The 18885-nt window shown below is 35.5% G+C and overlaps 1 protein-coding gene across 1 annotated transcript in view; it reads left to right on the top strand.

Moving 5' to 3' along the window:
- CSMD1 (CUB and Sushi multiple domains 1) overlaps positions 1 to 18885 on the top strand; it is a 2063616-nt gene that overhangs the window by 560605 nt on the left and 1484126 nt on the right. Inside the window, exon 3 of the mRNA XM_024251429.3 lies at positions 17040 to 17152. Within this exon, the coding sequence (XP_024107197.3) occupies positions 17040 to 17152 (113 nt within the window). The remainder of the gene's footprint in view (positions 1 to 17039; positions 17153 to 18885) is intronic.

Here is an 18885-nt window from a genome sequence, read left to right as displayed (position 1 = left end):
GAGAATCAGGATAGTCCTAGAAAGCTGAACAAGAAATTCAAATTGCAGCACTGTACACTATAGGTAAGATTTGGAAGCAACCTAAGTGTCCATCAACAGATGAATGGATAAAGAAAATGTGGTACTTAGACACAATGGAGTACTCTTCAGCCATAAAAATGATGAGATTCACTCATTTGCACCAACATGGCTAGAGCTGGAGATCATTGTTAAATAAGGCAGGCACTGAAAGACAAACATCACATGATCACTTATTTGTGGGATCTAAAAATCCAAACAATTAAACTCATGGACATAGGGAGTAGGATGGTTACCAGAAGCTGTGTAAGGTAGTAGGAGTGTAGGAAGGAGGTGGGGATTGTTAATGGATTAAAAAAAAATAGAAGATTGAGTAAGACCTATTTGCTTGCACAACGGGATGGATATAGTCAACAATAACCTGTCAATTTTAAAGTAACTTACATTGGGATCGGATTGTTTGTTACTCAAGGGATAAATGTTTGAGAGGAGAGATATCCCTTACCCTGACGTGATTATTATGCATTGCATGCCTGAATCAAAACATGCCATGTACCCCACAAATACACACATCTACTCTGTACACACAAAAATTAAAATAGACTTAAGCACATTTGGTGTATAAATCAGGCAGTTAATCTCCGCAAGAAGGAGAGATTGACAGTATCATTTTATAGTCACAAAAACAAGATGAAAAAAACACCACAATGCAAGGTGGGTATTACAAATATTTTTATTTAAATATGAACTAATTTTGTCCTACAGTAAGTTAATATGAGGCATAAGAAGCCTAAAGCCAGTGTCTGTAAGATGAGACACTGAAATCTAATTCTCTCAAGATCTATGACTTCTATTTTTTATCCTGAAATGAAGAATATATTTAGCTCAGTTGGACATGTTGGTTTTATTCTTGAAACTTGGAATTATAAAATCTGTGAATGATCTTGATTGGGTCTTATATTTTAACAAGCTGCTGCATATGAAGTTAATTCAATATGTTTGTGACAGAAAAAGGTAGATGCTGATGTGTGGATGTAGAGGCTAAGAATGTAGATTTTGGTTAAAATTCTAATTATTTTCCATCAAATCTACATTTGACACACACTCTACTCTCAGGGTCACACAGTCTTAATACTTGTGAGATGAGCCGTGGAGTCACACACTCTGCCCTGAAGGTGTTTGGGACACGGTCTGTCTTATATTGTCTTGCTTAGCTGTCAAAGGTATGGTACTTTTCATTGTAGCCACATGGCCAAGACAGCTCTGAAGGCAGCCACAGCCCCACACAGAGGCACCTCCACTTGCTTGTCAATAACAACTGGGGTGACCTCACAGGAAATTACGTTCCCCCAGGGAGGCGGTAGGCCAGCTTCCACCACTCACTCCTGTGCCGGGAAGAGCAGATTGCGTGATTTTCAGAAGGGAGCATGACGGCCATAGGAAAATGTCTTGAATATCGAAGGAGGCAGGCAGTAAGGATTCAGTTTGCCTGGACAAATCATATCATAGCAGGGCTTCCAAAGATTTTCTGTGGAAACTGGTGATAAGTTTAACAAAACTAGACAAACTCCGGGCCTGCATGGTGACTTCTTTGGAGTGATACCACACTGCAGGAACTCTGAGTGTTGTCCTAATAATTAAATAAGGCCTCAAATACTCCATAATCCTGCATTTTACCTGTGTCAGATTTGGCTTTGAAACAATCATTTCTGAACAGTAGGTGGATTAAGAAAGTACTTATAAAACATACTTTTTTTTCAAGGTTTATTTTTCCGAAGATCAGATTGGCTGATGTACTTGTGTATCAATTTATATTCTCTATTGAAATTGTTAAATTTATAAAAATATATTACTGATACTTTAAAATACAGTTTATCCTTATTTTTAGCATCTACTGTTAATGGCTTACATTTCTGTTATACTGATATATTACATAGAAACTATATTAGACATTTATTCAACAGTATTGGCTTCTTAAATGTCTCCAAGAGTAGATAAAAGTATGAAAAATATGAATTAGATTATATCATTTTTCTATAGGAAATAATTGGTTTTATCATCTGTTGTCACTTTTTGTCATGCAGTCATGTGATGACAAAACCCAGCATTTTCTTGAGGAAAAAGATGTAACTTGTTCCAGCAGTTGCCCAGGAGACAGCTATGGATGGCTGAGCCCCGGAGAAGTGGGGCTTGATGGGCAGTGCAGGGTCTGGAGTGAGGAAAGAGTGTGTATTTGACATTCAGTCTAAGAGCTAAGTCCCAAAATCACCCGCTGAGCACTGTCAGGGGCATGAAGACATTTATTACTCTTTGCTCTTATCCAATCAAAAAGTAAATCAGGTTAGCGATATGTCTTCCCAATTGTTACTCCGTCCTTAATTGGGTGGAAATTTTGGATTACTTCAGTGACTATAACATGAACTTCCTCCTCTATTCTGTTTTAGTCAATGATGGGCTGCTCTTAAGTGCATCATCGCACAATTTTACTAGGTTTTCTTTTTGTTGTTTCTTTCCTTCTGTTAGAGTGTGGGGACTTCATAGGATGGGTCACAAGGCCTGGGGCTGAGTTCAAAAAGTGGCTTGTGCTGCCAAACACCCAGATTTAGTGTTCTTAGATCCAGTTAGTTAGTTAGAGACAGTCTTATGCTGTTGCCCAGGCTAGAGTGCAATGGTGTGATCTCAGCTCACTGCAACCTCCATCTCCAAGGTTCAAGCAATTCTCCTGTCTTATCCTCCTGAGTAGTTTTTATAGTCATACCCTATGGGATTAGCTGGAATTACAAGTGCACACTACCATGCCTGGATAATTTTTGTATTTTTAGTAGAGACAGGTTTTCGCCATGTTGGCAAAGCTGGTCTCAAACTCCTGACCTCAAGTGATCTGCTCACTTCAACCTCCCAAAGTTCTGGGATCACAGGCTTGAGTCACAGTGCCCAGCCCCTAGATCCAGATATTTAAAATTCCTTGTCTTTTCTTTGAAAAGAATTGAAGCTGTTAATCTTGAGGCTTAAGAGAAAATCACTTCCTGGAGCCCACAGTGAATAAACCTCAATTCTGCAAGTTTCCCCTATTTTTGCTGTTTTCCTATCCTGACTTTTGTAGGATTGTCAAAGAAATGGGGCTGTGCCTATGTGCTTTATGAGTCAGTCTTTTTTCCCTTTTTTCCAGATTCGTTAAAAGTATCTTGCAAAGGACAGAGGTAAATATATGCAAATTTTAAACTCCATCTATAAATTCATAAAGGTGTAGGAAATAAATGGTCTTTTTCAATCAAAAGATGGGAATTTTATATATTCACATGCCAGGTGAATGACTGCAAATGGGAAAGTTGTAGCTCTTTCAGACAAGGGCAGATTTGAGCATAAAGAAAATTGGCCTTATCAAATTTGCCATTTCCCATTTTAAGGCGCTTTTCATCTCTCTGTTGCAGCACTTGTCTGTTTCCACAGAGGTTGTTCTTGCCGGCAGGGGGATCTGGGGCTGCCCTGGGAATGAGGGAGCCACTTGGCTGCGCTTGCAGACAGCCAGTGCGTTGACCTCGCAGGAATTACCTTTAATGTGTCCTATTCCTGGTTCAAAGGTTGATTCTTTTAGTACAAATTTATGTAATGATTTCATTTCAATGATATTATGAGTCGTATACAATAGCAGTCCCCAACCTTTCTGGTGCCAGGGACCAGGTTGTGGAAGACAATTTTTCTACAGACCAGGGTGTGGGAGGAAATGGTTTTGGGGTCATTCAAATGTAGTACATTTATGATGCACTTTATTTCTATTATTATTATATTGTAATACACAATGAAATAGACAACTCGCCATAATGTAGAATCAGTGGGAGCTCTGAGTTTGTTTTTCTGCAACTGGTCAGTCCCATCTGGAGGTGATGGGAGACAATGACAGATCATCAGACATTGGATAGTTATAACAAGTGTGCAACCTTGATCCCTTATATATGTAGTTCACAACAGTGTTTCCGCTCCTGTGCGAATCTAATGCTGCTACTGATCTGACAGGAGGTGGAGCTCAGCTGGTAATGTGAGCCATGGGGAGCAGCTGTAAAAACAACACAGCATCTCTTGCTTCTGCTGCTCACCCCTTGATGGGGCAGCATTCCGTGGCTCGGGGTTGGAGACCCTTGGTATACAACAAAGTGTTAAAGAAATCTAAATTGTTGGTTGGTTTCCAATCAATAACCAAAATTACTGCTTGGCTTCATATATTTTTATTTCCTCGATGGCCCTGGGTTGAAATCTCCTGTGAGCTTTCAGGAGTTAAAAGCACAGGCTCTGGAGAGAGACACCAGGGTCTGAATCTTGCCTCTAGTGCTCTCCACCTGCATGGTCTTAAGTTAGTTATTCAGGATCTCCAAGGCTTCGTTTCCTCACCTGCAAAAGGAGTGCACTTTACTGCCTGTCTTTAAGTCATAAGGGTGTTTTATGGATGTTGTGAGAATACAGTGTTTTCACACTCCGAGCATTGACCAGCAGTTAGTAGACACTCCAAGGGGGGTAATAGATACTTGAGTTTTTGTGGCATTAGTCCATTTCTTTTCACCAGGCCCCAAATCTAGGAAAGCAACACAACGTGAAACCTGCCTTGCCGTAGGTTAATCACTAAGTTCATAGCCAGGGAAGGGGATTCTACAAGCAGTCCTTTGAATAAGTTACTTAAGCCACCTGGTCTCCGGGCTCTTGCCTGACAAAAGCTACAACTGGAAAACAGTTAAGTTCCTATGTGAGTTTACTGTTTTCTCATAACCCATTTGACAAAATTTTTAAATTCAAATTTTACTTTTTCAAACTTCTCAGTATAACTGCCAATCATATTTTTGTAATCCATGTATGCTTTGGCAAGGATTTATTTTATATAACCACCTTTTTTAACTCAATAGCCAATATTTCTGTATTCTAATCCTGTCTTTTAGTCTGTGAGCACTACCAAATCTCTTTACACATTTTTGCAGGCCTTTTGAGAATACATTGACAAATAGAATGAAGTGCATAAATGTAAGTTACTGCTGTGGCTTTAAAAACAATACTGTGTTTATTTGAAGTAATTCCCTTTTACCCAATTGTTACATATTTCACATATTTTAATAGTATATATAATAAATTTTATTAATTCCACCAAGAAAATAGCAGGCCCACATTTCCTAGTACCTTCTCTTGGATGTGTGCATTACCAACTTATTAAGCATTTGCTGCATTTCTAATACATGCCAGGTTACTGAAGTTTGGTTTCAAAATTGTTAGAGTAACAATTGATTCCATTGTCTTAATTCTGTTGTCAGGATTTAGGATTCTTTTGTTTCATTCCTCTATATTTTCCTCCTTTCCAGTTAGCCTCTGTTTTTTGTTTTGGTTTTTGCCACAAAGAGGTAGCTTCAGAACAAAGTTTTGAAATGGGGCTTGGGCTGGTGTAGATTATCAGGGTCGGGTGTTACAAAGTATAACTGAGTAGCAATCGGTCTCTACTTGGTCTCTCTATTTTCTTCTCTCTCTGCCCTCCTCTCCTGAGTGTGTGCTCGCTGGCTCTCCTCTCACCTTGTTTCTCCTTCAATCTGAGTTTGTGTGTACTGTTCTAAGTGCAATGAATTCCTCCAAACTATTGGTTTCAATTTTATAGACGTTAGGTTCACCATTAAGAAAATCACAAAGTAAAAATCTATTTTGTGAGATATGATGAAATAAATTTGCATATTATTTAACATCTTTGAGCCATTTCACTATTTTTTTAATGTTGTTGAGATAATGAAAACAGACCTGGAATAAACTCTAGGGATCACTACCTACTCCCCTCCCTTGCCTTTGAGCAAATCAGTTAGAGCCTCACCTCTTTTTCTACAGCCATGTGGTCTGTTTAAGATTAAATATATTAATACTAATGATCATAGAAGAAAATAAAATGAAACTCCACGAGTTATTCTGAAGAAGCACAGGTCTTATCCACAGTCTTTCCAGAGAAAAGTGGCATATCTGAGGGGAGAAAAGATTGAAAAGACATCTTGATATAAAAATTCTAGTAGTGAATTTTGCACTGTTAAGATAATTTATGGATCCTTATCATTCAGGAGAAGCTGGTGCTGATCACACAGAAAGCATAAGAGTGGAGGGGAAAACACGAGTAAAGTGCAATGACAATTGAAAGGAAAAACGCTGTTTTAATGTCATTTGTAAATGGTTTTATTGTCATAAATATACGTTATGTGGATGCTATTTAATGCTTGGGGGCAAAATCTGTTTAGATTTTTTGTTTCCAATAGTTTATTACAGACACTGTAATTATAAAATAACTTGCCCAAAATAACTTGGTGCATTGATTAAAAAAAAGAGGATCAGTGGAATTAATTCTTGACAAACTTGTCTAGAATGCAATTTGGTGAAAATTTATTTTCTTCCCCAGCGGAACTTTTATTAGAGAGTAGTGTTTAGCAGAGTGTAATTTCTTAGGAGGAAATTTCTGTTTAGTGCAAACTATGATACACCATGTCTATTAAATCACCATAACCAAATAAAATCCCTCTCAGGGTCCTGGGAGAAGGTAGACTATGTCATAACCATGAGGTAAACAATGATATATTTGAATAAACTGATAAGCCTTTAATGATGTAAGCCTCTTAGGATGGAAAACTATCAGTTAAAGCAATATGCAGTGATTTAACTGCAATATTTTTTCAGCACCGAAACATAAGATGTGATTTTAGAAAATTTCTTCTCCAAGCCAGTATTCATGGCATGAGAAACCTGGGGCCTAACTCCTGAGATAAAGAGGCAACTTGCTTAGGAAAGCACACGTAGGATAGATTCTGACATAGATTTGCTTTGTGGAATCAGCACAGTTAGCTTTATTTATAAACCTCACTTCTGGGATTTAAACATTAATTTTTGTTTATGCTTTTATACTTCCTGGTTGATCCTGAAAACTCAGGCAGTTGATTTCAGTTTAGTAGGAAGGCAGTTAAGGAGGCTTCATCTTCCAGCGCAGCTTCGAGTGGATTCTCCCCTTTGCCTCTTCTCTTTTTCATTCCTTGATGGGTGACCACTGATTCGATCCCCAAATCTTGGCCAAAAATGTAGGAGAGGATTCCCTCATTCCATAGAACTTATGAATAGGCGTGGATTTCTTCCTGAGCCAATGAGATCCTGGCTGTGATGGGAGGGGATTGCCGGGATATTTCAACAAATATGGGTGGAGCTCTTCCATGCCCCAGGCATTCTAGAATCTCGGCATATGGCTGTGGGTTACAGGGGACCCACTTCTGCCCTCATGGAGCTCCTGTTCCTTTGGGATATTGGGGGTCCAACTCTTGGGGTACCCAGCATGAAGGGCCCTCCTCTGTGCATTCGTTCCTCTCTCTGGTCTAGCCTCTAAACTTTGACTTTCTTTGCCTCCTAAATCAATATGTAACAAGTCCTTCTGTAATGAGTCTTATGCTTTTGCAATTTTCTGATCCAACTTGAATTCTACAAATTATATAAGCTAATCTCTGTTTCCCAATTGACAGAAGGAATTGCCAAAGAACCAAACTGAGCCACTGTTCACAAAACATTTTGGTGTGAGAGGAGGATGCTTTTTCTTTGTCCAATTATTTTGTATATGTAGATGTGTGTGTATAAAATGTGTATATATCTATGTATACACACACATACACATGTAAAGCTCTTGAAGAGCAATGAAACCAAAATGATGAAAAATTAGAGTATTCTCTTCAAGAAGTAATAGGACTGTTGAAATCTCATGATGTTTTTAAAATACAGCAGATATTCGTGTAAGGCAGGCATGATTCTTTTAGAATTATATCCAATTAAATAAATATAATATATAGTATATATAATATATAATCCAATTTTATAAATATATCAGTCTTCATAGAAAAAAAAAACTTACCAGTAGTAATCATTTTATGATATACATATATACTGAGACATTGTGTTGTACACTGTAAATATGTAAAACTCTTAGTAAAAAATACATAAAATAAGGCCGGGCACAGTGGCTTATGCTTATATTCCCAGCACTTTGGGAGGATGAGGCAGGTGGATCACCTGAAGTCAGGAATTTGAGAACAGCCTGGCCAAATGGTGAAACCCTGTCTCTATTAAAGATACAAAAATTAGCCGGACGTGGTGGTGGTGCCTGTAATCCCAGCTACTCAGGAGGCTGAGGCAGGAGAATCCTTGAACCTGGGAGGTGGAGGTTGCAGTGAGCCGAGATCACGCCACTACATTCCAGTCTGGGTGACAGAGCTAGACTCCATCTCAATAAATAAATAAATAAATATACAACCAAATTTAAAATGAACTCTGGATTATTAATATATCATTATCAATTATTTTAATAAGCCCTAAAAGTTCTGTAGTTTGTCTGTTTCCTAAAGGAACTTGAACACATCTAGCATTACTGAAAGTGTCATAAGGAAAGTTGCAAGTTTATTATAGGAAAATACATGTTTACATATTTCTGTGTCTATACCTGCTCTGATATGTAGAGAGATATACACATATGCCAGGCGTGCAGACTTTTTATTCCAGAAATTAATGTGAAAAGCCATTTCCATATTGCATTAGCAAATCATTCAGGTATTCCTATTGAACTACTGCTTACAAGGAAGATAACAAGCTACCTAGAATTACTTTTAATCCCTAGTAGGTACTAGATGATAGAGAAAGATGTTGGGACTCCTTAGATGCGAAGTAGCTGTCTTGCTACAAGCTGTCCTGATTTTCTTTCTATCAAGTTGATAGTCTCCTAGTGGTCTTGTGTTTAGAATGTGTGATTCAGTGGATACAGTACAAGTGAACATGGATTTGCTTTTCCTTTTAAGTGAAGCCAGATTCAAATAGATGTGATGGGTGCTTTGGAGAGGAGAAAAATAGGCATCAGAGACGTATCACATTCACTCTTGATATTGTCTGATATGAAAACGAGACATTTAACCTTAATGTCTTAACAATAGCAATGAAAGGCTTCAAGTACAGTAGCTACTTGGAATATCTTTACTACTGGGCCAATCAGGTGTCACAGCAAGGAGTCGGAAAAACATTTGATAAACCTAACCTTAAATAAAGTGCCTTAAATAAACGGCAGTCTGTGCCCTAGAGACATTATATTAAGTAGTGATCCCTGAGTTTAAAATTCAACAAGGTTTTAAGAAAAAGAATTATTCAGTAGCTTACACATGCATATATTTTGTATGGGTTATACATGGTGATAAAAATCTGTAATTAAAGTTTCTATTGGGAGATTTATATACTTTATATTAATGGTTTCAAGTTGGTGATATGCTGAATAGAACAGAAAAATAAATAAATGTCATAGGCACTATTTTATGAGGCCAAAAGTTAAGGTATAAAAATAATGTAATTATTACGTGGAATTTACAATAATTTTTACTTTGGGCCTCTCTCCAAATGATGGCAGAAATTTTAATCTGGTAAAATGTATATATACTCATGTGATTCACTGTGTGTGTTTGAGTGTGCGTGTGTGTGTGTGTGTGTGTGTATTCGATTCAGTCTTTTCTGAACCTTGCCTGCTTGATTCCATCTTCCCTGGATAGTATCTAAGTCCAAGAGAGTTCTATGACCCCAAGGTACTAGGGGTTGATAAAGCGCCTGGTTCCAGATCACCCTCTGCCGTGTCCTGACACAATTTGACATGTAACTCATTGCATCCAGTATTTTGTCACCAGCACTAAGACCTGCTCACCAAGGCCACATAACTCATGTGATCTCTTGTACTGAGGACCATGCAGGGCACCACGTGTGCCTCTCTTGGGCTCAGGAATAGATGGTCCCTGCACGCCCATCTGGACTTCTCCATTGTGTAGATTCTGTCCTCACCACCCCTACCTGGTAGGCGAGGCTTTCCATAAGGATGGTGACCTCCCAGGAGCCACAGCCACCTGTGCTCTTAGATCTCCCAAGCTCTCTGAGGCTGTTCTGTCTACAACAGTTCTCCTGGGGACATGATCACTGATCACTTCTTGCTATCTAAATTGTCCCCATCGCTAGACCAGGCAAGCCTTATCAAGTGACCGCATACTTCTATCATAATTTCTCTTCTATATAAAATATAAAGCTGAAACACCTGACATCTGATACTAATAGCCCTTCCCACTTTTAAATTCTGCTATAATATAGTACTGTAATATAATATAGTACATTTAAATTCTCCTATATTACAGTAATACAGTATAGTATAGTATACTATGTATTATGTAATATTGTATGCTATATTAATATATGATAAAATCATATTTTTATTGTATGGTAATATAAACTATTACTATATTACTATATTGTATAATAAAGTATATAGTATATAGCAATATAAAATATTACTATATTATATAATTAAAATATTACTATATTATATAATGAAATGTTACTATAAAATATGAATAACAAAATATTACTATATTAGTATATAGTAAACAATATTTATAGTATATATACTATACTGCACATGCTGTGTATATATACTATATTATAGTAAATATACTATATATTAACACAGTGTAAAATACTACATATAGTCTTTATAAAATATATAAAAAGTTTGCTATATATGTCATATATATAAACTATAGTATGTATGTTTACTATATATAGTATATAAGTCTACTATATATGCCGTATATAGTATATAAGTTTACTATGTAGTATATATAGTATATAAAAAGGTTTACTATATATACTACATATAAAATACATAAAAAGGATTTTCAAAATTATATACTATATACTACATAATTAAAAACTTTATACCTACAACACATTTTGGATGAATTCTAGAACAGAAATTGGAATAACTTATAGAAAATGTCATTTTCCTGAAAAACTAGTCCAATAACTATAGATATAAGGCTTCTGAATTTACAGATCCCAGTTTATTTCCTGATTACCTAGCCTCTGTATATGCCATCTGGAAATTAATGTCAGTCTCTCTGTCACATCCATAGGCGATAAGATTTTTTTTTATTTCAAAATAATTCCTTTTATTTATGGACAGTTTTCCTTTAGTAAAATTGCATAATCCCTTGGAGATTTGGAAAACACATTTTAAAATGTTTTAATGTATACCTCTTTAATTTTGGGCTATGTCTACCTCTCTAAAATGACACTTTAGCATGCTTGTATTTTTTGTAAAACACTAAAAAATTATGATAGGGAGTAACATCTATGTCGTATTTTGTTGAAATATTCAAAGTTTATCAATAACTTTATGTATACTAAAATATTCCCATGTTACCCTGGACCAGGAAATATGAATGACAGGAGGAAGACTTGCTGCTGCAAGACACCTGTGTGGATTATTGGGATTTACTTCAAAATTCATTTTACTTCAAAATGCTGCATAATTTACTATGTGTTGAAAAGAAGCCAGTTGCTTACAGGAAGCAGGGATTCCTCAAAGTGAGGCAGACAAGAATAAAAGGTATTGACAGGGCCCTCATGGAAAGGATGCTCACAGAAGTACTTTCGTGTCTTCAGGAGCACATTTGTGAGCCACAACCAGTGAGCCTCGCCAGCTCCTTAGAAGATTCCTCACTCTCAGCCAGTGTGGAGTAAGTGGCTGTAAACATTTAATCACAAATTTAGCTATTGAAAGCTCTTTATGATCAATTGGATCCACTCACCCTTCCACATCCCTGTCAACTAATGTTGGACTCCATTTTTTTTTTTTTTTTGCACACAAATAAGAATGAATCCATTTCATTCCAGCTATTTGAAATCAGATCAAATGCATATATTTTCCCTACATACGTCAATATTAAATTACCCCAAGCCTCTGAACAGTAGTCCTGTGACACTGGTTTTAAAAATCCCTTAGTATCTTGTTCCTGCTTCCTGAACTAATATCATTTTACCACACCCCTTCATAATCACAATTCTTTATAAAACTTAATAATTTAAAAGGGACATGAAATTGTATTTAATTTAAAGTGCTATCACATTATTTTGTACCTAACTTATGCGACTATATATGTAAAACTTCAAGATGGGCAATTGCTAAATGAAATTATCCTCAATAGTTTTTGTTCAACTTACTTTTAGAACTTAATGTTTTGTTATTAAATAGCATTATTTTGGTTACTACATTATTTTAATCTTAATATGTTCTTGAGTACCTCTGAGTCTCAACCTTTCCAATGTATTTAATTATTTAATTTGAGATCATTATAGATTCATATGTAGTTAAAAGAAATTATACAGAGAGTTTCCGTGTACTCTATAACAGTTTCTCAAATGGAAACCACCAGCAAAACTATGGTACAATAATTACACAACCAAATATTGATGTATTACAGTCAAGATAGGGACTGTTTCCAATCATGAGCATTTCTAAGGCAACTGCAGAGAAGAACAATTGTTAGGTCAGATGGCAGTTACATGTTTCGTTTTTAAAGGAAAGGTCAAACTTCTCCAGAAGTTTTCTGTTTTCTGCAGAAAATGGCTGTACCGTTTTATATTTCCACCAGCAATATAAGAGCAATCAATTTTCTCCATATTCTAGCCAGAGTGTGATGTTGTCATTATTTATTTTTATTTCAGCCATTCTGATAGGCTGAAATATCATGTATGGTATTTCTCTGTGGTTTTAATTTGCATTCCTCTAATGTCTGTTAATGTAGAGTAAATATTCATGTGCTTATTTGCCATCTAGATGTCCTTTAGGTCACGTGACTCTTATGCTTGTTGCCTATTTTCTAATTGGATTGTTTGTGTTTTGCTGTTGAGTCTTGAGAGTTTATTGTATATTCTAGATACTTGTCTTTTGTCAGATATTTGGCTGGCAAATGTGTTCTCCCAGTCTGCAGCATACACTTTTATCCTCTTAATAGGGTCTTTTGCAGAGTAAAGTTTTTAATTTTTATGAAATCCGATTTATTAACTTTTTCTGGATTGTAATTTTGGTGTCAAGTATAGAAACTCTGTCTAGCCCTAGACTCAGAAGACTTTCCCCTATTTCTTTCCTAAGAGTCTAATTGCTTTATATAAGATGTGGATTATATTTGTAATCCACATTGAGGTAAGTTTTATATGAGGTGTTAAACTTAGGTCTAGGCTCTTTTACTATTTCCTGTGGACACCCAATTGATCCATCATAATTTGTTGATTTATTCTATGCAATTTCTTTTGAATCTGTTGAAAATAAGTTGGAGATAATTGTTTAGGTTTATTTCTGGGTTCTTTGCTCTGATCCATTGACATATGGGTTTATTTCTTTGCCAATCTGCCGATACCAAATAGTCTTAATTGTTGTAGATATAAAATAAGTCTTGAAATCAGGTGAACTATTTTTCCTACTTTATTCTTCTCTCGCAAAATGTTTGAGCTATTCTTTTTGTTTGTTTGCCTTCCCATATAAATTTTAGAAAGATCTTGCTGTATCTGCAAAAATTCTTGCTGGGATTTTGGTAGAAATTGTGTAAAACCTGTGTATCAGTTTGGAAGTAACCTATATCTTTACATTATTGAGTCTTCCATGTTCCATACTATTAACATGGTATATCTCTCCATTTATTTAGCATTTCTTTGAATTTTTTCTTCAGTGTTGTGTACTTTTCTGTATACACTGTTGGGCATATCTTATTTGTATTTATACAGAAGCTTTTCTTTTTTTGAGCTATTGGGATTGATGTATTTCAGATTTTGATGTCAGTGTGTTCATTGCTAGTATGTAGAACTACAATAGATTTTTGTAATGTTCATTGTGTGCCTTGCACATTTGGTGATATCAAGTATTAGCTCTACAAATTTTCTTGTAGATTCCTTGGCATTTTCTATAAAGATCATCATGCCATCTTCAAATAGTAGTAATTTTATTTATTCCTTTCTGACCCGTATGCTTATATTTTCTTTTCCTGTATTATTGTATTTGCAGGATATTCCAGCACAATATTGAATAAGAATGTTCAAAGCAGATATTTCTTGACTTGTTCCCAGTCTTACACAGAAGGATTCGGTCTTTAACCACTAAGTAAAATGTTATCTTTAGGCTTTTTTAAATTTTTTTATTTTTGTAGAGATATTCTTTGTCAAGTTGGAGAAGATTCCTTCCAATCATATTTTACTGAGAACTTTTCTCATGATTCAATGATTATTACTGTCAAATGCTTTTTTCTACAAGATTACTATGATCTTGTGATTTTACTTTGTTATCCCATTAATATTGCAGATTATATTGACTAATTTTCAAAGATTGGACCTTTCTTACATTCCTCTAATAAACACCATTTGATCATTGTGTATAATTCGTATCTTGCCTACTTCTATTTTCTCTTACTTGGTTAAGGATTTTTGCATCTTATATGCATGAGAGATATTGTTTTGTTTTTCTTTTATCTGTGTTTATCTGGTTTTGATATTAGAGTGTCTTAGTCTATTTAGGCTGCCATAACAAACTACTATAAGTTCCAGGGATTAAGAAATACAGGTTTATTTTTTCACAGTTCTGGAGACTGAAAGTCTGAGATCAGGGTCCAGAATAGTCAGTTCCTGGTGAGGGCTCTCTTCCTGACTTGTAGACAGCAGCCTTCCTGTTCCCTGCTCACATGGTCTTTTCTCAGTATGTGTCCAGGGAGAAAGGAATCCTTCTCTTTTCCTATTTTTACCAAATTCTTATCCTATGGGATCAGAGTCCTAATTCTTTGACATCACTTAACTATAGTTACCTCTGTAAAGCCCCATTTCCAAATCTAGTTATGTTGGGGGTTGGAGCTTCAATATATGAATTGGTGGGAGGAGCATAATTCAGCCCATAATGGAAAGGGTAGTGTCAATGCCACAAAATTACTAGAAAAGCATTCCATCCACTTATACTTTCTGGAAGAGACGTTGTACAATTAGTGTTAATTTTTTAAAGTGTGTACTACTGGTGTTAATTATTTAAATGTAGAATTCTCCTCCAGTGGGAACATTTGGAACTTGAAATTTATTTGGGGAAAATTTTAATAGCTACAGGATAATTCACATTATGTATTTTTTCACTGGTTAGTTGTAATAGTTTATTTTTTGAGTTAGTGACCCATATTGTCTCAGTTGCCAGTTTTACATATGTAGTTTCTGTAGTAACTTTTATTATCTTTTTGATGAATTCTGAGTTCATAGTCATATTTGATGTTTAATGACTAACAGTGACTCTTTATACCTTCTGAAACTCCCAATTATTTAGTCAGTCTTTTTCAATTATAATGATTTTTTTCCAAAGAACTGGCTCTTTCATTATTTGTTCTTTTTTCTTTCAATTTTATTGATTTCTGTACTTTTCTTGTTTTTTGCTTTCTGTTTGCTTTATTTTTTTTTCTTTTATAGTTCTTGCAATGAGAATTTGGATTAGGGATTTGGGAGTTTTTCTCTTTTCTAAGTGGTGTTTTTAGTGCGACTAATTACCTTCTCAGCACTGCTTAACTGAGTCTTACAAAGTTTAATATGTTATATTTTATATTTTCATTCAGTTTATCTATATTTTTATTTTTCTTGAGACTTCCTCTTTGATCCCTGGATTATTTAGAAGTATGTTGTTTATTTTCCAAGTAATTAGATATTTTTCTTTCATTTTTATCTTACTGATTTCTAATTTGATTCCACTGTGTGGTCAGGGAACACACGCTGTATGATTTCAGTTATTTTAAATGTGTTCAGGTTTGTTTTATGGCCTCGAATATGGTTTATCTTGGTATATGTTCTATGGGCGCCTGAAAGAAATGCGGACTCTGTTTTTGTTGGGTAAAGTGTTCTATAAATATTGATTAAATACTGTTATATAGGATTGATGAATTCTGTATTCTTGCTGGTTTTCAGTCACAGGAGAATTTAAACTCACTTTTCTTTTTCTTTCTTAAAGCAATGTTTGCTTCACTGACTTGTCTTCTGTATTGTGTTTAATAACACATAAACCACAAAGCAGTGTCTGCTGGTATGACAGTGGTTTCTTTTTCCATTCATCAGTCATTTACTTCATGTGAATGCACTATCTGGAAGTTATTTGGAATGGCATCCAATGGGAAAAAATGAACAAATGAGTCTTTTTAAGGGGATTGAATTAAAAAATAAAGGGCAGACAGCAGATACTGCAGTTTACAAAGATGAATACAATTTGAGAGTTGGTGAAGATCCCTGTGAATTGTACCAGATAAGAAAGGTGATAAACCAAAAGACAGGGAGGAAGGAAGGCTCCTAGGAGGGTGAAAGAGGACAGACCAGCCTTCACAGCACAGGAGCTGGTGGATTTTATAACGTAAAAAATAAGCTACTTACCAGAATGTGGGTATTCTCAACATTCTTATGTTGGGAGTCCTATTGTGGATCACAGAGCTGTGTCAGGATTGGTTTGCCCTCTAGACAGCTCACAGCCTATTGCACAGGGCCTTTGCCATCCTCATCATCTCGCTCGCTTTTCCTAAGAGCACCGTTTGGAATCCAACTGAAACACAGATTGTTTCATGACCAGCTCAGTGGTTTTGCAGTACTTTCATGTTTGAGTGCACAGATGTTTATACACACATGCACACGCTTTGTCTGTCATATTTTTTATTAGAAAAAAATTAAAAATAGTGAATTAGGAAAAATAGATAATGCATGCTGGGCTTAATACTGATGAGATGGGTTGAGAGGTGCCGCAAACCACCGTGACACACCTTCACCTACATAATAAACCTGCACATACTGCACATGTACCCCAGAACTTAAAAATTCAAATTAAAAAAAATAGTTGGCGGTAGATTATTGCCAGCCAAAACCAAGGAGCATTTAAGACAATGGCGTATTATATAAGTAAGTATTTTCAAGAAGAAATTTTCTCAAGTTATTTAAATAAACAAATTCTGATACTTGAAAATGCTTAATTTCAAATACCTACCAACCAAAGCCATCTGTATGGATTATCTAAGTGGTTAATGCCATATTTCAAGTGAATATACCGCTGTTAAAGTTATTCAATGACTTCATCAAATAAGCTTTTTTTGACAAATTCATGCTTTTAACTCTCTTCGTGTCTTGTCTTTTAAATTTAGATTATCGGGATTTCAGCTGCCCTCCTCGATAGTGAGTACAGGATCTATCCTCACCCTGTGGTTCACCACAGACTTCGCTGTGAGTGCCCAAGGTTTCAAAGCATTGTATGAAGGTAGGATATTTGTTGTGTTTTGCACATGCATTCACTGTCCAAATGATCTAATACATGCTACTCTGGATTAACAATGAAAAACTAGGCTGCTATGTCGCAGGTCGTTTCATGGTGTAGACATTTGGCTTCTGTGTAATACATTGGCATTGGATAACACTGTTATAATCGCCAAACTTTCCAGCCCAAAACATGTTCACAATTCTCTTCTTATCACTAGAACTTTTCTTGTTTGGGTTTTCTTTTGGTTAACTTGTAGCGAATACGTTTTGAGAAGTCTGACTATAAACTAATAGCCCTCTTATGCGGTAAAGAGTTCATTTTTAATGCAGAAGAGTTTTATTAAATTTTTGGTTGGACAATTATACTGATAGTGCTTGAGTAAAGGAAATTTCATTAAATGAGCTTTTGTTGTCAAAGCTGAAATTTTTAAGAGAGAAAATTAATTTGCTTTTACTGTTGTTTGATCATGCAAGGCATAGAGACTTTATTTGTTTTCATGTCTTCAGATTTTGTGCCTAGATTCCTTTGGGGTATTGCTATCATTATTAAAATGGCTTTTGGCAGAAATTTTTTTTTAAAATGCAAAGCTAGAACTTTGGAAAAGGAAATTATCATTTCAAGTATTAGGTTTTAAGAAATTGAACTAGTTAGTACTTTAAAGGCTGATGTGTATCTACTTTTGTATTGTTTTGCATGGAGATTTTAAATTGTCTTTTACGTGTAATACAAGAGCTACTGTCTGTAACACAAACTCTGGAGTCTGTAAACTTAAAAAGCAATCTACGGTTAGAGGTATAAACCAATCCCTATTTACGACACACACTGTTTACTTGGGATGTCATTTGCTACTAAGTCACAAATTATATATTCTTATTGGGAATACTCTGCATTTAGGCAAAAATTGTATTTTGTGGGAAGTTAAAATCTACACGTGGTTTGTGCAAATGAGTGTCTGTAGTGAAATTAACAGAAAATAGAAGTGTAGAAGGTTCTCTTTGCAGAGACATAGGAATGGGCTGACTTATCCTTTCACTTAAAGTTAGGTGTGGAATAATGCTGAGAATGGTGTGCGATTCTGCCTCTAATGTCTTTGAGGCCACTGCGTTTGTGCATAAGCCAGTGTCAGTGGCTGGAAATGGTCTATCACCTTTAAGTACATTACTGTCAAGGAATAAGTTAATCTTTGGGAAGCAACAGGCTAACTTAAGATCTATGGATGTTATTAGCTTTCAGTTTTGATTATATCAATGCACCACTTCATATAAACTCTAAATTCACATCATTTCATTTTTTGCAGAATATTAGAAAAGCATCTCTAAGGCAATCCATACCAGCTATATGCCAAGCATATTTTGTCCTGTTAACATACAATATTTGTTCAGAAAATAGATAATGCTTCCATATTTTAGAAAACTTGGCGTTTTTTCTCCCCTCCTGATGAAGTTGATAGTTGAAAATGAGGTCTTGCTGGGTTCCCAAAATTAATGTTGTGAAAACTCCATTGCTGTTGAGAAATTACCACATGAATAATTCTGTCAAATATTTCTGGGCTATTGCTGGCTTTACTGGTGGTCACGATGGTATAATAAAGAAGATAGGGCAAGATTGTCTATGTTGGAAAAATATTTCTGTGTTACTCCAAAAGATCAATTGGAAAACTTTCTAGAAAATGGAATAGGGCCATAAGTTAAGTTACCTGTATTTATTTTTTCAATGTGGCTATGTAGAAAATG

Source organism: Pongo abelii, chromosome 7 (assembly GCF_028885655.2).
Source record: "Pongo abelii isolate AG06213 chromosome 7, NHGRI_mPonAbe1-v2.0_pri, whole genome shotgun sequence".
NCBI classification, from domain to species: domain Eukaryota; kingdom Metazoa; phylum Chordata; class Mammalia; order Primates; family Hominidae; genus Pongo; species Pongo abelii.
The sequence above is the reverse complement of the archived record's forward strand: the minus strand, read 5'-3'. Positions and strand labels throughout refer to the sequence as shown.